Here is a 20,154-nt window from a genome sequence, read left to right on the forward strand (position 1 = left end):
TGTCTGGTAGAGCTCCAGGAAGAGCAATGGCAGGACAGACTACCTCTGCAGCCCCTCCAAAACGCTCTGCTGCCTACCGCTTTGTTATCAGCCCCCACCCCCAAGCGGTCTAGGAGGAAACTGAGCAGGGTGCAGAACATGTTGCACTCCACACCGGTGGAGGCGAACAGGACGTGACGGCCCCTTTAAGAACTGCATGCAACCATAGTTGCTTGAACAGTGACACTTTACAATGTTAAGTTATTCTCCTTTCCCCCCATTAAAACGGGTCACAAATAAAACTTTGTAACATTAAAAAACATCTGTCTTTATTCATTCATAGCTTGGGTGGGGAGAGAAGAGGAGGAGGCTGCTGGAGTGAGAGTAGGGGATGGGAAATAAAGGCACAGCACAGACATACATTACTGCAGTTTATTGCAAAACCAGTTTTTCAATGCTTCCTGAAGCCAAAGTGCTCCATGGTTGGCTCCGAGTACAGTGTAGGAATCTGGCTGCTCAAAATTTGCAGCCAACTTATCAACACCCCCGGCCCACGCCGGGGGAACTTTTCCCCCTTTGTTTCACACAAATTATGGAGCACACAGCACGTAGATACGGGATGTTCTTTTCACTAATGTCAAGCCTAGTAAGCAGACATCTCCATCTGGCTTTTAAATGGCCAAAAGCACATTCCACCACCTGAGCCTGTTACTGAAACACTCCTTCTTGCTGTCCAGATGCCCGGTGTAGGGCTTCATTAGCCAAGGGAGCAAGGGGTAGGCAGGATCCCCCAGGATCACTATTGGCATTTCCACATCCCCAATGTTTATTTTTTGGTCAGGGAAGAAAGTGCCTGCCTGCATCTTATTGAACATACCCCGAGTTCCTAAAGATGCACGCGTCATGCACCTTTCCAGACTACCCCACACTGATGTAGGTGAAACATACCCTGTGAACCACAAGGTCCTGCAACACCATTGAGAAGTATCCCTTCCAGTTTATGTACTCTGTAGCAAGGTGGTCAGGTGCCAGGATAGGGATATGCATGACATCTATTGCCCCCACACAGTTTGGGATCCTCACTGCGGCAAACCCATCCACTATGTCCTGCACATTTCCCAAAGTCACTACCCTTCTATTGATGGCCCTGCATACTTGCATCACAGCAGCTCCAATGGTGGAATAACCGATTCCGAATTGCTTCCAACTGGCCAGGAGCAGTCTGGGGTTGCCAGCTTCCACAGAGCGATGGCCTCTCACTTCTCCACTGCCAGAGCTGGTCTCAAGCAAGTATTCACGTGCTTCAGGGCTTGGGACAGCTCCACGCAAAGTTCAAAGAAAGTGGCCTTTCGCATATGAAAGTTCTGCAGCCCCTGCTCATCATCCAATACCTTCATAACAATGTGATCCCAATAATCTGTGCTTGTTTCCCAGGACCAGAACTGGCGCTCCATGGACTGAAAATGATACATGACAGCCTGCAGCAAACAGGAACTGTTCCACTCTATGGCTTGTAGCAGGGCAGCCTCAGTAAAATCGTTATTTTCCGTGCTGTGGCTCCACTCTCACCTTTGAAAATACTGCAGGATAAGTCATGAAGTATTTGTGATGTTCACAATGATAGTGCAGAGCTGAGTGGGCTCCACGTCTCCCTGGCAACAGCGTGCACGTGGCATAGAAAAACGGCACAAAAAAGCATTTGAAGTTCATTTGGGACAAGAAGGGAGGGAGCATGTTCCATCATGGGAGGACAACAAGCTTCCCAAAAGCCTCTGCGGCTAGTTGCATTGTGGGATGGCTACACATGGTGCACTGCTTTGAATGTCGACCCAAGTGTGGCAAGTGGGGAAGCAAGAGCCTGGCGCAAGGAGCATGATGTAATTCGGCAGGTGAAAGTTGATTTAAAGTAAATAGACGTCAGTCTGCAGTGTAGACATACCCCTAGCAACTGTCCAGCTAACCATGCTAGCTACACTAGGATGGTGGTAAAGCACTAGAATGGGTTACCTAGGAAAGTGGTGGAATCTCTATCCATAAAGGCCAACCTGATGCAGGCGAAGGAAGTTCTGTTAAGTATGCAGTTTGCTTTGATATTGCAGGGACAAATCTATTCATTTATTCTTTTTTAATCATGCTAATAGAGGTAGTGAAATAATGGAGAGGTAAAGTTACTATATGCTTCTCATTCTCCTGTATGGTTAGGCAGAGAGAGCTGCAGAACAATTTATGTGCATGGTATGGCCTGTGAATCCTCCGTAGAGATCTCAAGGAAACTTTCCTCAAGGTAATCGGCAATTGTTTGCCAAGGTTTCTGGGGAAGGCCGCCTTATTTCTTTTGCCACAGTAGGACACTTTCCTGTGCTACTCAGTAATTACTTCAGCAGATACCATTGCAGCACACAAGTTATCAGCATACGGATCCAATCTGCAGCTAGACATGTGCAGGAGCTGTTCCCTTTCAGTCTCCATTATCCTCAAGAGTGAAATATCAGCTAAAAATCACAACCACTTATGGCAAACGATTCCAGTATTCAATTCAATTGCCCTATCCACACATACTACCCTCCCCTTATTGTCCCAATTCACAACGTCTCCTCCAGGCCATATTCATTATGGCTGAGATTGTCATCATGCTCTATGAATCCCAAGGAGAAATGAGAATGTAGTGTTTGTAATGTGTGTGGATAAAGGCATGAGTTCAGTATATCATCAAGTTTCCATTTATCTTGTGACTACAGACACAATAGTACCTCTATGCATTGTATCTTTTGCAGCTGAAAATGTGGCCTTGAGGGTCTGTCCATCCATACTAGCAGAGCAGTTCAGACAGATGAGGAGAAGGAAGAGGACACAGGATGACATGTTCCAAGAGATCCTGCACGACTCTGGTGCTTCAGTTACCAAGCACAGGGCTTGGAGGATTACTGTCATGGACAGAACGGACAGGAATAGAACAGAGAGGAGTAAAGCACATGAAAAGGAGAGAGACGTGCAGCAGGAGATGCTAGCACTTCTCAAGCAGCAAACAGACATGCTGGAGACTCTTGTTGACCTTCAGGTTCAACAGATGTGTGCTCACCTCCCTCTGCAGCCTATAGAGAACTGCATTTCAGGACTTCTGTACATCCTACCTCCCACATTACACATGGCATCCAGGGCCGCTGTGCTATCCCTGCCACTCCACCCCAGGCGAGAGTACAGGCAATCACAGCCGCACATACACTGACCTGTCAGAGAAACTGTTGATGTATGTGTTTGTGAAATGGAAATGACTTTTCTTTCCCCTTCAAAGGTTCTTTTCCCTTTATCAAGTTTCATTCAGTTATAAATGTGTCTGTTTGCATGGGTTTGGAATAAAAGTCTATTTATGGAAACAAAGTCTTTATTAGTTGACAACGTATGCTGGCTGGCACTGATATCATTCACAGATAATAGCAATAGGGCATTTGCAATGTTATATGACTATACACGCAGTACTCATTACAAGGTTCATACCGGAGTACAAAAAAACCAAAAAATTAAAAAAAAAACGTGAGGCAGCACACACTACAGCCACACACATTACTGTGTCTCACTATTAAAATGGTCTTTCAAAGCCTCCCTGAGACGTATAGCTCCCTGTTGAGTTCTTCTTATATCCCTGGCATCTGGCTGCTCAAAATCAGCAGACAGCCATTCCACCTCTGCCCTCCATCCTGGCAGAAACTTTTCCCCCTTGGATTCACAGATATAATAAAGCACACAGCAGGCTGCTATAACCATTAGGATATTTTTTTCCACTGAAGTCTAATCTCGTGAGTAGACAGCACCAGCGGCCTTTCAAATGGCCAAACGCACATTCAACTGTTATTTTGACCTGGCTTAGGCTGTAGTTGAAGCTCTCCATGCTGCTGTTAAGGTGGGCAGTGTACAGTTTCATGAGGCACAGGAATAAGGAGTATACTGGGTCTCTCAGGATCACTATTGGCATTTCAACATCAGTGGTAATGCTCTAGTATGGAAATAATGTCCCTTCCTGCAGCTTTCTGAAGAAGCCTGGGTTCTTAAAGATTCGTGCGTCATGCTCCTTCCCCAATCATCCCGCGCTGATGTTGGTAAAACAACCCCAGTGATCAACCAGAGCTTGCAATACGATAGAAAATTAGTCCTTTCTGTTGATATATATTGTAGCAAGGTGGTCTGATGCCAAAATTAGGGGTGGAGATGCCATCTATCGCCTCACCACAGTTTGGGAACCCCACTGCTGCAAAACCATCCACTAGTTCTTGTACATTGCCCAGAATCACAGTCCTTCATAGCAGGATGTGATTAATGGCCCTGCACACTTGCACTACAGCAACCCCCACAATGGACTTACCAACTCCAAATTGATTCCTGACTGATCTGTAGTAATATGGTGTTGCAAGCTTCCATACAGCGATCACCACTCGCTTCTCCACTTTCAGTGCAGCTCCCATTTTGGTGTCGCTTCACTGGAGGGATGGGGCAAACTCTACGCACACATCCAGGAATATGGCCTTGCACATCTAAAAATACACAGCCACTGCTCATCATCCCATACCAGCATAATGTGACCCACCAGTCAGCACTTATTTCTCAGGCCCAGAACCAGCTTTCCAGCATCTGCAGCTGCTCCATGAATGCCAACAAGAACCCTGAATTGTTCCTTTCTATGTCCCACAGCAAGCTAGCCTCCAAGGAACTGTCATGTTCCCCACAGTTCCTTGGGTGAGGATCCTCTACAAATACCACAGGATCAGGAACACTGTGCTCACAACAATCATCACAGTTGTGCAGGAATCGGATCCATGCTTCTCACACAGATGGCGGACACGCAGGTTTGCAGGGCTTTTAAAAACAGATGCAAAACATTATGGGATGCACATTAAATTATGGGATGGAAGAAACTGCATCATGGGACATTGAAACCATGTTCCCAGTGACCCTGGCGCAATTCATTTGCCCTCCCTGAGGCATCGCAAACCCTACCAAAATACCCTGTACTAGATGGTGGTGAGACAGTGGGATACTACCCATAGCACACTGCTCTCTGCGTCAATGCAAACGCTGCTAGTGAGGATGCACACCGCCGACACAAGAAGTGTAGTGAGAAAGCAATTTAATTATTGCATGTGTGTATGTTGACCTAACTTAGGTTATAGAACCACAGGACTGGAAGGGACTTTGAGAGGTCTTCTAATCCAGTCCCCTGCACTCAAGGCCAGACCAAGCATTACCTAGACCATGCCTGACAGGTGTCTGCCCAAACTGCTCTTAAAAATTGCCGATGACAGACATTCCATAATCTCCCTAGGCAATTTATTCCAGTGCTTAACTATCTGGATAGTTCGGAAGTTTTTCCTAATATCCAACCAAAAACTGCCCTTTCTGCAATTTAAGCCCATTTCCTCTTGTCTGTCCTCAACAGTTAACGAGAACAATTTTTCCTCCCTCCTCCTTGTAACAACCTTTTATGTACTTGAAAACTGTTATGCCCCTTCTCAGTCTTCTCCAGATTAAACAAATCCAATTTTTTCAATCTTCCCTCATAGGTCATGTTTTCTAGACCTTTAATCATTTTGTTGCTGTTCTCTGGACTTCGTCCAATTTGTCCACATCTTTCCTGAAATGTGGTGCCGAGAACTGGACACAATACTCCGGTTGAGGTCTAATCAGCACAAAGTAGAGCAGAAGACTTGCATTTCGTGTCTTGCTTACAATACTTCTGCTAATACACCCCAGAATGAGGTTTGCTTTTTTTTTTTTTTTTAAATACACTGTTGACTCGTATTTAGTTGTGATCCAATATGACTCCCACATTCCTTTCTGCAGTACTCCTTCTTAGGAAGTCACTTCCCATTTTGTGTGTGTGCAACTGACTGTTCCTTCCTAATTGGAGTACTTTGCATTTGTCCTTATTGAATTCCATCTTATTTACTTCATACCATTTCTCCAGATCATTTTTAATTTTCATCTTATCCTCCAAAGCTCTTGCACCTCCTCCCAGCTTGGTATAATCTGCAAACTTTGTAAGTGTACTCTCTATGTCATCATCTAAATCACTGCTGAAGATATTGAACAGAACCAAACCCAGAACTGATCCCTGCAGGACCCCACTTGATATGCCTTCCAGCTTGACTGTGAACCACTAATATCTACTCTCTGGGAAGTTTTACAACGAGTTTTGGACCCACCTTATAGTGTTCCATCTAGACTGTATTTCCCTAGTTTGTTTATTAACTTAAGTTTGTAGTATAGAAACTTGCCCTGAAATTCACCAGCAGAGCTACAAGTACTTTGGTAAGTTCTTCCTTTATAATTATGACCATATGATAATGATAAAGCTGCAAGTGAAACTGGCAAACATCACTGCAACTAAAATGAAAGGACAAACCATACATATGGCAACTGGTAGCCTCTAGAAGTCTGACAAGCTTTTCTACAAATTCTAGACAGAACAGTTTAAAGTTCGTTTTCACAAGAATGGCTTTCACAGTTTGTACATTGAATCTTGATTTATCTGCCGTCCACACATCATTCATCAGCGAGAACACACTGTCTGCCAGGCAGCAATGCACCTGTTGAAAGAGCATCACTTCAGCTAGTTTTTTTCAGGTTAACATTGGGTACCTCGGATTCTGTGAAATGTGTCATTTCTGCATTCCATTTATAAGTAACCGATGTAGCAGACGCACTCCATTCGCCTAGTTTCCCCGCTTAAGAATTCATTAAGAAGAGTCACTTCATCAAACAGAGCATCTTGATCAATTGTTACATCTGAGCATTTTATTTGCAGAAGTTTGATTCTCAAAGGCACAAAGGGCAGTTTAGCCCTTAATTCCTATTGACTTAGGAATTGGTCACCAAACTGCCCTTTGAAGACTCAAAGATCTCCCCCTCGACATTTATACTGTAAAACAGCGGTTCTCAACCGGTGGTATGCGTACCACCGGTGGTACTTGGAAGAAGACTGGGTGGTACGCGAGCCGTACCGCACCACCGAATCCGCCGCCGAAAGATCCCCCCCCCGTGAAACCCTGCCGCCAAAAAGGGGCAAACGGCGGCAGGGTTTCGGCGGAGGGCATTGTTCCCCCCATGTAACCCCACCGCCGCCGCAAGTCCCCCCCCGCTGCTGCCGTGAAACCCCGCCGCAAGTCCCCCCCACTTTTTTTCCCCAAGTGGTACTTGGGTCAGGTACAGTCAAGTCAAGTGGTACTTGACCTGACTGTACCTGACCCAAGTGGTACTCGGGAAAAAAAGGTTGAGAACTGCTGTAAAACACTGAAAACTCAAGATGGAAGACAGAATTCATATTTTAGGTGGGGCTGCTAGCACTGGCTATTATGATTGCTTGACACTTCCTATTTATAAGCAACTGAAAACACTGTCTTAGCTTTGCCAAACTTTAACCATGTGAATTGAAATTTTCCATGCTGGGTGTCAACATCAAACTGACAAAACAGTCTGGTATTTCCAAGAATGAGGTTAGGAAAAAAAACATCGTTTTGCCTATGATAACAAATTCTGGCAATCTTTTCTTTGAGAAGCTCTCAGTCCCCTATACTTTGGAGGAACAGAAACTTAAAGTTTGGCATAAGGGCGGCCTTCGCATCAGGGATGTGTCTTTTACCTTCTCCATGAAAACCCACCTAAATCTGGCCAACTTATAAACGTTTGAAAAGTTCCAGTTTGCACATGCTTTGCATAATAGAGACTTCTTAGTGGCTACATTTCCCGAAGATTCTGTCGCACTGAGCAAGCTCTAGCCTAGGGCTGAGTAGGACTCTCCCTGCAACAGCAGCCCAGCCAAGATCCAGTCCAGGAACCTGAACTGACATCAGGCAAAGTACCTCTCCTGTGGACAGAAGGCAGAAGCAATCTTAATCCTGGCATTCCCTAATTTTTGAGTGCTTTACTTTGCAACTTTAATGTTTTTAGCACAATTTTCTTGCATTTAATATATAACTATTTAAAATGCACAATTTGTATCTAACAGGCTTCAAGGTGTAGGGATAATTTTCCTCTGTTTTGTATAATGTCAAGAACACAGACAACACTCAAATCATAATTAACATCTTGCCATAACAAATATTGCTTTATACATCATTATTTTAACGGGCAGTTGAGAAGACATATTTCAAAAAGATCCCTATTTTGCTTCTAGGCCCTGGTCCAACTGGATGGAACTTGCCACCTGCCTAGTCCACTAAAGTCTGTGACATTCCAAGAAGGGCCAAAGGTCCATCCACATGAACTGGATTGCAAGGCTGGGGCCCTAATTAATCCAACCGCATATAATCGAACATATATGGTTGACTCCGTTTTGAAATATCCTCATTTTTCCAAACACTACTCTGACATGGTTAAATGTGTTCTTTAAGGGCAAAGTCTTAAAAAATTTGGAGTCAAAATTTGACCTTCCTCACAGAACATCTACTACATTGCAGAACATACAAAGTTACAATTTCAGATGTCAAGACATTTGCACTAGAATATTCATTCTTCAAAAATTCAGAATTACAAAGTCAGGTGTACATGAAAGATTTTTTTCAGCAAGTAATGAGAATTATGTGAACATCTTCAGTATGCTGCTTTAACAGTGTGCCATAGAAAAAGTAGAAAATCCGTTTCTCTTAAAGTTTCATCAAGAAAACCCTTTATGTACCTGCATATACATGTTTGAGCCTTGCAAGCTTAAATGACATACACATTCATTTGCATTTCCCCCACCCCAAATTAGGGTCCTACATGCTCAAGAAAAAGGCCTAACTATTATCTCTGTTACAGTAGCGCCCCAAGGCCTAAAATTAGAATTAGGGCTCCACTGTGCCAAGTGCTTTACAAATACATAAAGAAACATCCTTTGCCCTAAAGATATTACAATCTAACTGAAGACAAGACACAACAAGTAACATAAAATAGAAGGAAAGAGAGTGCAAGGATAACAATAATAAGATCACACAGTTACCTGAGTTAACTAGTGAATAACTTGACCCCAAATCATTTTAATATACATATGTGGCAGTTCTGGCCAGCACTACAACTTCTCCCTCTTCTACGCTCACACTAGCCAACTTCACACACCAGACACACATAACACCCAGCCACCAATGACCTTTCAGCACCATCCCCTGTCCATTCATTAATAAGGAATTCAAAAAAAAATCCATTCACCTACTCATCAGCAGTGAGTGATGGAACCTACACCATCATTAAAAGGTTTATATTCCTTATGGTTGCACAGATAACCTTCCAAACAAGAACCAAATGTAAAGCAATGCAGTTTTGTCTTTCCAAGTTCACAAATTGCTTTTGCTTCCAAGAGTTATGAACTGGAGGAGAGCTGAGTGAAATTAACAAGACTCTGGTTAGTTTCCCTCTTAATATGCCAAACTCTGAAATTGACAAAAGTATCAAAGTTACTCTGTTGCTATTTTGGAAAGCTGTTAGCATCAGCAAGGGCAGGCAAATTGGGGACTTAAATTTATCAGATACCTTCTGGCCAAAAGCCAACACAAATACCCCCACCCCAAGCAGAGTCCAGGGGCAGCATGCTAGTAAGAATTCCAGCAATTTCCTTCTTCCCAGCAGGTCAGTAGGTTCTGAGCTTCTCACCAACACATATCCCCATGGAGCTTACAGACTGGTCCTATGCTCTTGTTTTATATCCGTCTATCATTAGTAAATATCTGATAAAATGTAAGTCTTCCATTAGACTGTAACAGTTAAACAACTAAACTAAGTCTATTTTCTATCAAACAATTTAAATAGGGTTTCCTGTTCCAGACACTGTATTTCAAAACAAAAATGAGGTATTGGAAATACCGTACTAATTTAATGTTCATTTCACAAACATAAAAAACTTCTTGGTTTAAACATATCAAAGCAATCTTAAAATGACAAGCAGTGATACATGCAACCAATAAAATCAAAGGCCTATAGAAAATAGATTTAAAAATCTATACTGGTGAAATTACTTTGAATACTAGTTGCAAAGATTTAGAAAATAAATCTTTGCAAAAAAAAAAAAAAAACCCTAGATAATTCTCAATGACATAATGCCAAATGCTATTAATACTCATTTATGTTCAAAGTACCGTATGGACATCAACTGGTCTTCACTCATGTGACGCAGCTATTATTTAATCGCTTAAGAATGCCTACAATCTATACAGAAGAAACATAGTCATCTCCAACTCTCAAAATGGCAAAGTAAAATGAATGATGCATTACTGCAGCACAGCAATCTACATACTTACTGTACCTTTTGCTACCCTACAAATAAATCAGTGTCACTAAAAAGGTTCACCAATCTTTCCAACATGCTGTATCTCATCTGCCATGTTCTGGGAGAAATGGAGAGAAAATTAAAATAAATAGTTATCTGTTAAATTGTGTTTAACAATGTCCAAGCTAAAGCTTTAAGACCTCTTGATCTTCCTGCCCTTGTAATCATAGCAGTCTCAAAATGTCTAATTTGTCATTTGATTTTTAATCAGAAAAAAATGTTACACATTTAAGGAAGGAAAAAGCAAACTGGGTTTAAAATGCTGACATTTCCTGGAGTTTTCTGATTTTTAAAACAAATTTCTACAAACTTTAGGTAACTATAATACAGAGGGTCAATTTCTGGGCACAACACAAAATTACTTGTATAAAGCAGCAAGACAACAGAAACCAGTTCTGGAGATATACCAGACACTTTAACATGAATCTAGGGTAGGATCCTTCAAGAAGGAGAGCAATAATTATATTATTAGTACTAGTAGTCAGCATGTTATACCAAACTGGATTCTGCTACACTCTTTTTTCCCCCTTCAGTCATACAGCGGGAGCTCAGGGTGAAAGAGCCATAACACCACTTTGCATGTATTTGGCACTTTACACGTTCAAAGCACTGCAGACCACGACACAATTTTTGATTACTAGTTTATCAGGTACATATTTCCTATCGTCCCTTCTTCCTTACTCCATTTGCCTGACAGGATTAATTTAATGTGACCAGGACGCACATTTTGGGGGGGGGGGGGGGTGCATTTTCAACAAATGCTGCTACGCCCATCATACTGCATGGTGCGCCCGGTAAGACCAGCTTCCAGCCTGTGACCGTGACACACACCTCCTCCGCCAAATGTCACCAGAGCCATGCCAAGTTCCCCGGCTGCCACCTGCAAGGCACTCCACGTCCCAGCAGGTCCCATGGCCACCGCTCCCCCCCAGTCCAGCTTCCCTCTCCGAACTCAGACTCACCCCACGTTACTGACGGGCTGCCCCCCCGACTGCGGCAAGTGACGCATGCCCGACCATGCCCCCCATCCAACCTTCACCGGGACGGCTCAGCCGCACCGTTGCGACGCCTGCCCGGGTGGAGAAACCACTTCCCTACCCGCCGCTCGGGGGCATGCAGCCTCCCTCCCCCGGCCTCCTGTCCCGTCCACCCGGCAGAGCCAGCCAGCGCCCCCACGCTGCCTGCCCCCTCTGCCCCCCGACACCCCCGCAGCCTCCGCCCCACTCGCCCTGCCACGGAGCCCAGCCGCCCCTGCCCGGTGGCCCCCCACCCGCCTGTGGCGGTGCCCCCTTCACCTTCGCCTCCCGGCAGGCGGCGCCCGGGGCCCCGGTGGCGTCCGGCGGCTCCCTCCTGCCGCCCCCCGCGGGGACAGCTCTCCGCTCGGCGGCGGCCGCCCGGCCGGGCTCCCTCCTGGGGGGTGGCGGAGGTCCCGCTTTGTCCCCCCGGGAGCGGCCCTTCTTCATGGCGGCGGCTCCTCAGCGGTGGCGGCGGAGCCGGGGCCCCCACGGCACGCAGCCGACCATAGCCTAGCCGAGCCGAGCCGAGCCGGCGACGCCTCCTCCGCGCGGAGCGGAGCGGAGGGACGCGGCCCCTCAGCCGCTGCCTCCCGCCTCTCAGCTCAGGGCGGCGCGGAACGAGCGCGGCGGGGCCGGCGGCGGCGGTAGCACCGCCCCCTTTCCCTGGCTCTCGCGAGAGGCCGGCAGCGCGCCCCGCGGGCGGGAGAGCCGGGGCGCGAGACGGAGGGCGGGAGACGCGGCGCGAGGCGGGCGAGGAGGGGGGGGCGGTGACGAGGAGGATGCGCGACAGAGGGAGGGGGCGGGGACTAGCGGGGGGGGGGGGCGGGGAGGAGCCGCGAGACGCAGCACGAGGGAGGAACTGGCCGAGGGAGGCGAGGCGCGAGGGGCGCAAGGCAGGATGGGACCGGGCACAATGAGGGCAGGGGCTCTAGCCAGCATCCCCTGGCCCAGGCTAGCCTCAGCCAACTGTCTCAGAGTCACCAGCAGCGACCTGGGCCCAGGGCCCGCCCAGCCCTGTCAGCCCAGCCCAGCCCAGCCATGCCACGAGCTGGCCACCTTGTGCCGAAGGCTACTTGCCCAGCTCTTGGTTGGGAAACCACAGGGTGTGACTAACTGCCCCGCAGGCCCCGCTCTGCGCCGGTTGCCCTCACTGTCCCTGGACCGAAAGGGATATGTGGGGAAACCACTGACTGTGTAAATACCATGCCAGGCAAGCGACTGACCAAAGGGCGTGGCGCGGGCTGGGCTGGCACTCCGCAGCACGGCACGCGGGCAGTCCTCTCAAGCGGCTGCTCTGTGCGGCAGAATCTCCACTTCTGTTACAAAAACGAGTGGGTCTCAAGCTGTTGTGGGTGCAAAGGAAACCTCCGAAATCTGAACAGACTGCAGCCAAAGCAGCAACGTCTGCCTGAGTCTGGAATAGGTCTGAGTGATGCGAACTGCTTCATTCACCGTAGTGACAGGTTAACTCACGTGCCCAGTGATGATAAATTTAAGGATTAATATTGTTAACTCTTTTGTTTCTCAGAAAAGGATTTAACAAAGAAGAGAGGGGATCATAGATCTGCATCATCCTCTGTGACTGATGTCTTGTAACACTATGACAGGGGAGGGCATTTGGGAGATACCACCGCTTTTTAAAATCTCAAGAAGGAGCCACTCCTAAGGAGCCTAGTGAAGTCCAGCCTGACTGAAGGGAAACCAAGCCCAAGGACTCCAGCAAAGTCGATGGGCATATTCAAACCCCACTACAGGGAATCAAGAAGCCAAGTGGAGCATACACAATAATATATTTTGAACATCTATACAATCCACTATGAGTAGACTCTTATTTTGGTAACTTGTATGAACACAGTTTTTGTGTGGGTGGAACCTGGAAAAGTGCCATCTGTTTTTTTAACCCCTGCCGAACAATAATAGGACAAAATTGCTCGTGTTGTTTTATTATTCTATTATATCTAGTCCCATACATGTGTTGGTAGATGTTGGGACCCAATTCCTCTGTAAGCAACTCCAAGTACTCTGTAAGAATATGCAGATCAGGAATATGCAGGAAAAATATTCTAGAGACAGGCAACAGTTGTCCAACCAATTTTATAGCCCAGTGTTTCCCTACAGTCAGATTGAAATAGGAAACAAATGAAAATGTAGTTCACCATCTCTCTACTGGAAAAATTAACTGTACTGATTCATTCTCAAGGAGTAACCAGACCATATCACTTTAAATCGTCATCTCCTATCCCATTTGAACTAGTCATTGCCATTTAAGCCTGTAAACAGACTTTGCCTTTAAATATTAACTGAATTTTGAGGCTATACTATGCTTGTTTCTGGAGTGATATGCAGCAAAAGCAGCTTTCAAAGTTGGTCTTTTTTCTATGTTGCTATGCACAAATCATGAAGCATTCCATTGCTATGGAAAATAGTTCTTTCTTCGACTTTGCACTGCTGAAAATGTTTGTACGTCTTTGGCCTGGAGACATATGTTATAAATTCTCTGTTGTTGGTTTTTTTTCTGGAAACACAAGACAGCAGAAGAAATGTTTTAATGATTTATTGATGTAAATGAGTGGGAGCTTTTTTTAATTGTTGAAAATTTTTAAATTCTTGTTGAAAGTGATTCCAACTTAATGCTGGATTAATGACAGCAATCCCTTTTAATTGTAATTATATAAGATCAAGATAGACAGTCATGTTAGAAATTCCCATCTGGGAATCCGGCTCAGGAACCATAAATGAAAAGAAGCACATTCCTGGAGTCTTGTGCTGTCGATGTTAATGCTAGTCTATTAGGATGGCATGGAGCCTGTTCATAAATTGGTTGGATCCTTGCCCTAGTAGGTGCCAGTCAGTTATGAGTTTAGAGAAGCAGCCTGTGGGGCTCTTTTAAGCATCACCTCTTCTGAAAAAATCTCCCCTTGATTCAGTGTGATTCCTTTTACTGGATCAAACCTGTCCAGTGCCAACAAAGAATACTTGACTGGAGGAGAAAAGGAAGACATGATGTTTATGAGGGCTTCTGACTATTGAATATCTCTGTCTGCTTTAGAAACACACTAACAACAACCCTTTGGTAGACTTTTATCATTGATTTACTATCTATAAAGAAAGGTGAGATGACTTGCTCAAGACCAGGTAATGAACAAATTGCTAAGATCTGATTCTCCTAGTTCACATAAAATAATACAAATTGTGAATAATTATAAAGCTTTAAAAATGTTTTATGTCTTCAAATACTGCACAAACATTAACAGGTCACATTGTCTTATATATCTAACAGGAGAGTACTGGTTATAAGTGGGCAATTATATAATGAGTCAAAAGTAAGGGTGAGTGGGTAAGAACACAGTTTTTGTGACACCCAGATTTGCACTACTTACCAACCAAATTTCTCATGATATTCCATAACATCAAAAAGAAACAGAGTGACAAGAAGTTAAATATATATTCTCCACTCCATCCAAGCTGACTTATTAGGAGTGGAGATGGGGGAACACAGGGAGCAGGTTGTGGCTCCCTAATTCAGGGTCACCTGATCCTTGATCCAGATCCAAGATCAAGTTAGCATACTCAGCTTTGCTGTGTCAAGCCCTCTTCCTTCCCTGCTATCTCCCTTCCATGTCATCCCCATACCACAGCTGCAGAACACCTCCAGCATGCCCCGTTTCCCTTAACGCTGTGGATGGCTGGTGCAGAGTTGGTAGAGAGCTTCCCTACACAGGAAAAATTCTCCACTGAACTTCTCCAACTACTTTAAAGGCACTTTGTATGGCCTTAGAAGACTACGGAATCCAACCTAATACGCTTCCAAAAGGTATCAATGCTGAACATTTTCAGAAAGGACACGAATTGATCCTGCGCATTTTTATGACTCTTGGACACATTGCTACAGTAAAAATGACTGGATCTGGAATGGAAATATTCAGCATGGAGAAACCATTAGATTCTAAACCTCAGTATTCAAACTGCTGCTAAACTTATGTAAAGTGTGAGGACTGACCTAACAGAACCAAGTATTTTCATTGATACTTTATCATTAATACCAATTTTTAAAAAATTGCTAAAACAAAAATTAGCCAGGTGATCAACTGGCTCACTGTTTCCAGGGCAGAACTGCCAAACAAATATATTACTAAGGCTTGTCACTTGACATTCTATTCATACTATGTACGTGATCTTAATTCTCAACATTTCTCCTCTAAGCTGGATGAAATGGCTAGCTTTTATGCATGCTAAAACATCTTGTTCTTTATATAAGTGACCCAGTTCCAATGGTATTCATAGAGAAGTTTTGGTCTTGGAACTGGAATACTAATGTTCAATTGCTGGCATCATGCCATCATCTCTAAAGACAGTGCAATTCTTTTGGGGCAGATATGTCCTATATGCAAGAAAGACCCACCGAGGGGACAAGAAACTATAGATCCTGTGCCACCATAATATATCTTGGCCATCCACCCAATCTGGCCTCTGTGGCAGCACATTTCAAGATTCACTCAAAGGATCCCAGGATGCATTTGATCAGTATGAGTTATGAGTAGCTAAAGTATAGAGTCGATTATTTTTAAAGGGTGAGAAACTGGTATGTGGACTGCAAAAAGAATAGGAAGCTTTTTTAAAAAGGGTTAGAAATCCGTAATTAGGGTAATTAGAATGTTCACAGTTACATTACGTAAGGGTTGTTTTGTTCGTTTGTTTTAATAAAGGATATAAGTCTTCATGCTTCAGGGCATAAGCTAGTCACTAACTGATAGGAATTAGGAAGAAATTTTTCCTGCAGGCAAATTATTCCATAACTATACCTTACAGAATTTTCTACACCTTCCTCTGAAGCAGTTAATATTGGCCACTCTCAGGGACAAGATAGTGATCGAGATGGACCAGACTGATCCAATATGGCAATTTCTATGTAAAATAAGTCCAATCATAAGTGGAGATGATTTACATTTCCTTTATTAGCTTTGTGAGCCCTGTATACATATTAAGGAAATATGGGCCGATGTTAGATGCTTCACTTGACTCTGGTGCAACATATCAACATTAGGGATAACTACCTCCATGTATCATTTAAATATCTAATAGGAAAGTACTGGTTATAAGTGGGTAATTGTATAATGGGTTAAAAGTAAGGGTGAGTGGGAGAGAGCACAGTTTGTGTAATACCTAGGGTCTCAGTCCTTGTTATCAACCAAAGAGCTCCTGGAAAGCTACACAGGTTCAAAAAGAGGCAAATGAGAGCAATTAATAAATATATAAAGGGCTGGATTCTCGACTCTTGTTAGAACTGACTTGGTCTGTACAGTGCCTGACACAAAGGGGCCTCTAGGAACTAATGCAATATTAAACAACCACAGTAAACATCTACATCTATGTATTTATACCAGTTCAAACTTCCCTAATGTAAACAGGGCCTCAGACTGTGTCACAAAACAGCAGAGTTACAAGAAGCAAGTTTTCCTGAGATTAATAAAGAATGTATGGGAGCAGCTCCCCATAAAATCTGCAAAGCCGCCTTGTTGTCCTTCAGATCGTTCCTTAAAACTCTCTTCTGTTGTGATGCCTACAAAAAACAATGGGAAAACAGTTCATGTCCTGTCATCACTGCTTATCAAGCTGACCAGTACCATTTCATTACCTTGTGCTTCCCCTATCTGTTTGTCATAGCTACCTGTTGTCTCTTGTCTTATACTTAGATAGTAAGATGTTTGGGGCAGGGATCATCTCTTTGTTATATGTTTGTACAGTAATGGGGCTCAAGCCATTAGGCATTACCTCAGTACAAATCATAAATAATATTAATAAATGAAGAGAGACAAAGTGAGTAAGATAATATGTTTTATTGGACCAATTTCTGTTGGTGAGAGAGACAAGCAGAAGTTAGTCCAATAAAAGTATTACCTCACCCAGCTTGTCTCCCTAATATCTTGGGATCCATATGGTTACAACAACACTGCATAGAATAAAGGAAGAGCAAATTCTAAAAGAATCAGTATTCCACAGCTGAAAAATATAATGAATATTTTGCATCAAATACTCGAAAATTGTAGTACTGTATTTCTCCAATCAAATATTAACAATCTGACATGGAGTCATGATAGTTGTTGATTAGTACTAAGACTTTGGCTAAACTGATTCTGTTTGCAAAGCCCATGTCCTGCTTTGTACAGTAGGAGTTTTCCAAAAACAATACTATTTTTCTAAAAATACAAAAATTATTGCCAACAGTCCAGGAACAACTTCATAACTATCCAGCAAGAATGCAAAATGCAGGGGAAATTATTTTAGTACATAAACAGATTTCAGTTTCATGCTTACAAGAGGCTTATACATGGCAATAAGATAATGTAGTTATTTTAACATACAATCATAGAATCATAGAGTTGGAAGGGACCTCAGGAGGTCATCTAGTTCAACCCCCTGCTCAGAGCAGGACTAACCTCAGCTAAATAATCCCAGCGAGGGTTTTTTCAAGACGCAGCTTAAAAACCTCTAAAGATGGAGATTCCACCACCTCCCTAGGCAACCCATTCCAGTGCTTCACCACCCTCTTAGTGAAAAACTTTTTCCTAATGTCCAACCTAGACCTCCCCCACTGCAACTTGAGACCGTTGCTCCTTGTTCTGTCATCTACCACCACTGTGAACATTCTAGCTCCATCCTCCCTGGAACCTCCCTTCAGGTAGTTAAAGGCTGCTATCAAATCCCCCCTCATTCTTCTCTTCTGTAGACTGAACAAGCCTAGTTCCTTCAGCCTCTCCTCATAAGTCTTGTGCTCCAGCCCCCTCATCATTTTTGTTGCCCTCCGCTGGACTCTCTCTAACTTCTCCACATCCTTGTTGTAGTGGGGGGCCCAAAACTGGACACAATACTCCAAATGCGGCCTCACCAATGCCGAATAGAGGGGAATAATCACTTCCCGTGATCTGCTGGCAATGCTCCTACTAATGCAGCTCAATATGCTATTGGCCTTCCTGGCAACCAGGGCACACTGCTGACTCATATCCAGCTTCTTATCCACTGTTACCCCCAGGTCCTTTTCTGCAGAACTGCTGCCTAGCTCGTCAGTCCCCAGTCTGTAGCTGTGCATGGGATTCTTCCATCCTAGATGCAGGACTCTGCACTTGTCCTTGTTGAACCTCATCCGATTTCTTTTGGCCCAATCCTCCAGTTTGTTTAGGTCCTTCTGTATCCTATCCCTACCTTCCAAGGTATCTACCACTCCCCCTAGCTTAGTGTCATCTGCAAACTTGCTGAGGGTGCAATCTATCCCATCCTCCAGATCATTGATGAAGATGTTGAACAAAACCGGCCCCAGGACCGACCGCTGAGGCACTCCGCTTGTGACCGGCTGCCAGCTAGACATGGAGCCATTGATCACTACTCGTTGAGCCCTATGCTGTAGCCAGTTCTCTGTCCATTTTATAGTCCATTCATCCAACCCATACTTCCTTAACTTACATATATCTTCACATGCCCTCCTTTATTCTCTCAGGGTTGAAAAGCTCAAAATTGGACTTGAAATTACATTTTTGTAAACAATTATTTTGTTTTTTAAGGTTTGTTTTTTTCTTTTGTTTGGTTTTGTTTTTTAAACCTACCAATCTATTCAAATCCTAGGTTTCTTTTCCAGTGATTCATTCTCTGGGTTTTTGTAAAATTAGAATCATAGAGTTGGAAGGGACCTCAGGAGGTCATCTAATCCAACCCACTGCTCAAAGCAGGACTAACCTCATCTAAATGGCAGTTGCACCTGCTATTCCTGCATCTAGCTGGAGAACAGGACTCTTATACATTTCAGTGTCCATCCTGCAGAGCACATGCATATACACAAACCAAAAGAAAGCAAATAAATCTTATTTCAAACCAGCCTATAACTAAATGTATTCCTTACACAGACAAAAGAACAGAGGTGAAATTCTGGTTCCATTGAAGCCAATGACAATACTCAATAGGATCAGGATTTCACTGCATATTTTTTTTCTGGATGCAGAGTGCCGGATTGCGACCATCAGAAGTGTCTCCTTTGAGAAAAACACTAACATTTAAAAGAGAGCAGTCTGAATCCAAAAGCATTATTCTGAAGTCTAACAAAAAATGAATAATGTCTGTTTAAATTGGCAAAGAGAATGATGTACACGTTACTGCAGGCCAGAGGCAACTTTAAAAATGTTGTTTTGTTCTTAAGAATGACTCTTGGGACAATTAGGGGAATCTGTCTATATACAGCTTATGAATTCTGGTTATTATGAAATTCTTGTATCGTGGAATGCCTCAAGGAGTAATGATCCAGCCATGAATTGATAGGAGCTTTGTCATTACCTGCCAGACCAGGGATGGTCAGCTATTAAACCTTAATGGTTGCCTACTCAGGTGAAAACATCTTGGGGGACAATAGGTTGGCTGAAGTTGGGAGAATTCGTTCCTCCAAATTCTGTTCAGAGTGCTGGGGTTTGGAGAGTGGAAAATCCCCAGCAGCAGAACAAAGGATCCAGCTGTTAGTAGTGGGACATATAAACTTGAGGAACTCATAGAGACACACTGAAAGCTTTGGACAGAAGAGAGAGGCATGGTTTGTAGTGAGAAAGGGGGTCTTGTTTCACTTTGTGACCAGCTGGGGAAAAGGAAGCAAGCTGATCTAGAGAAGAGAAGAGACCAGACCAGAGATTCCATGTGCTGGATGACAAGCCATGTGTAAGAGGCTAGTGAGGAAAGGAAGGATCCTAAATTATTTAGAGGACTTTGTCCTACACCCAAATAATGCTCTAGAGTGGTGAGGAAACTGGGACAGGGAAATGCATACAGGTGTGTTTATTATTTTGTCTAGATTTGTGTATTTTTCATGGTAGCTAAGTAAAGAGTAATTGTGTTTAG

The 20,154-nt window shown here is 44.0% G+C and overlaps 1 protein-coding gene across 1 annotated transcript in view; it reads right to left on the reverse strand.

Moving 5' to 3' along the window:
- The window catches only part of MAST2 (microtubule associated serine/threonine kinase 2), a 314,717-nt gene extending 302,724 nt beyond the window's left edge, over window positions 1-11,993 (reverse strand). Inside the window, 1 exon segment of the mRNA XM_067567856.1 lies at window positions 11,563-11,993. Within this exon segment, the coding sequence (XP_067423957.1) occupies window positions 11,563-11,730 (168 nt within the window). The 5' untranslated portion in view covers window positions 11,731-11,993.
- Between the last annotated feature and the right edge of the window lie 8,161 nt (window positions 11,994-20,154).

This window comes from Emydura macquarii, unplaced genomic scaffold, assembly GCF_026122565.2.
Source record: "Emydura macquarii macquarii isolate MOO-44397 ecotype Brisbane River unplaced genomic scaffold, CSIRO-AGI_Emac_v2 contig_2805, whole genome shotgun sequence".
Lineage (NCBI taxonomy): Eukaryota > Metazoa > Chordata > Testudines > Chelidae > Emydura > Emydura macquarii.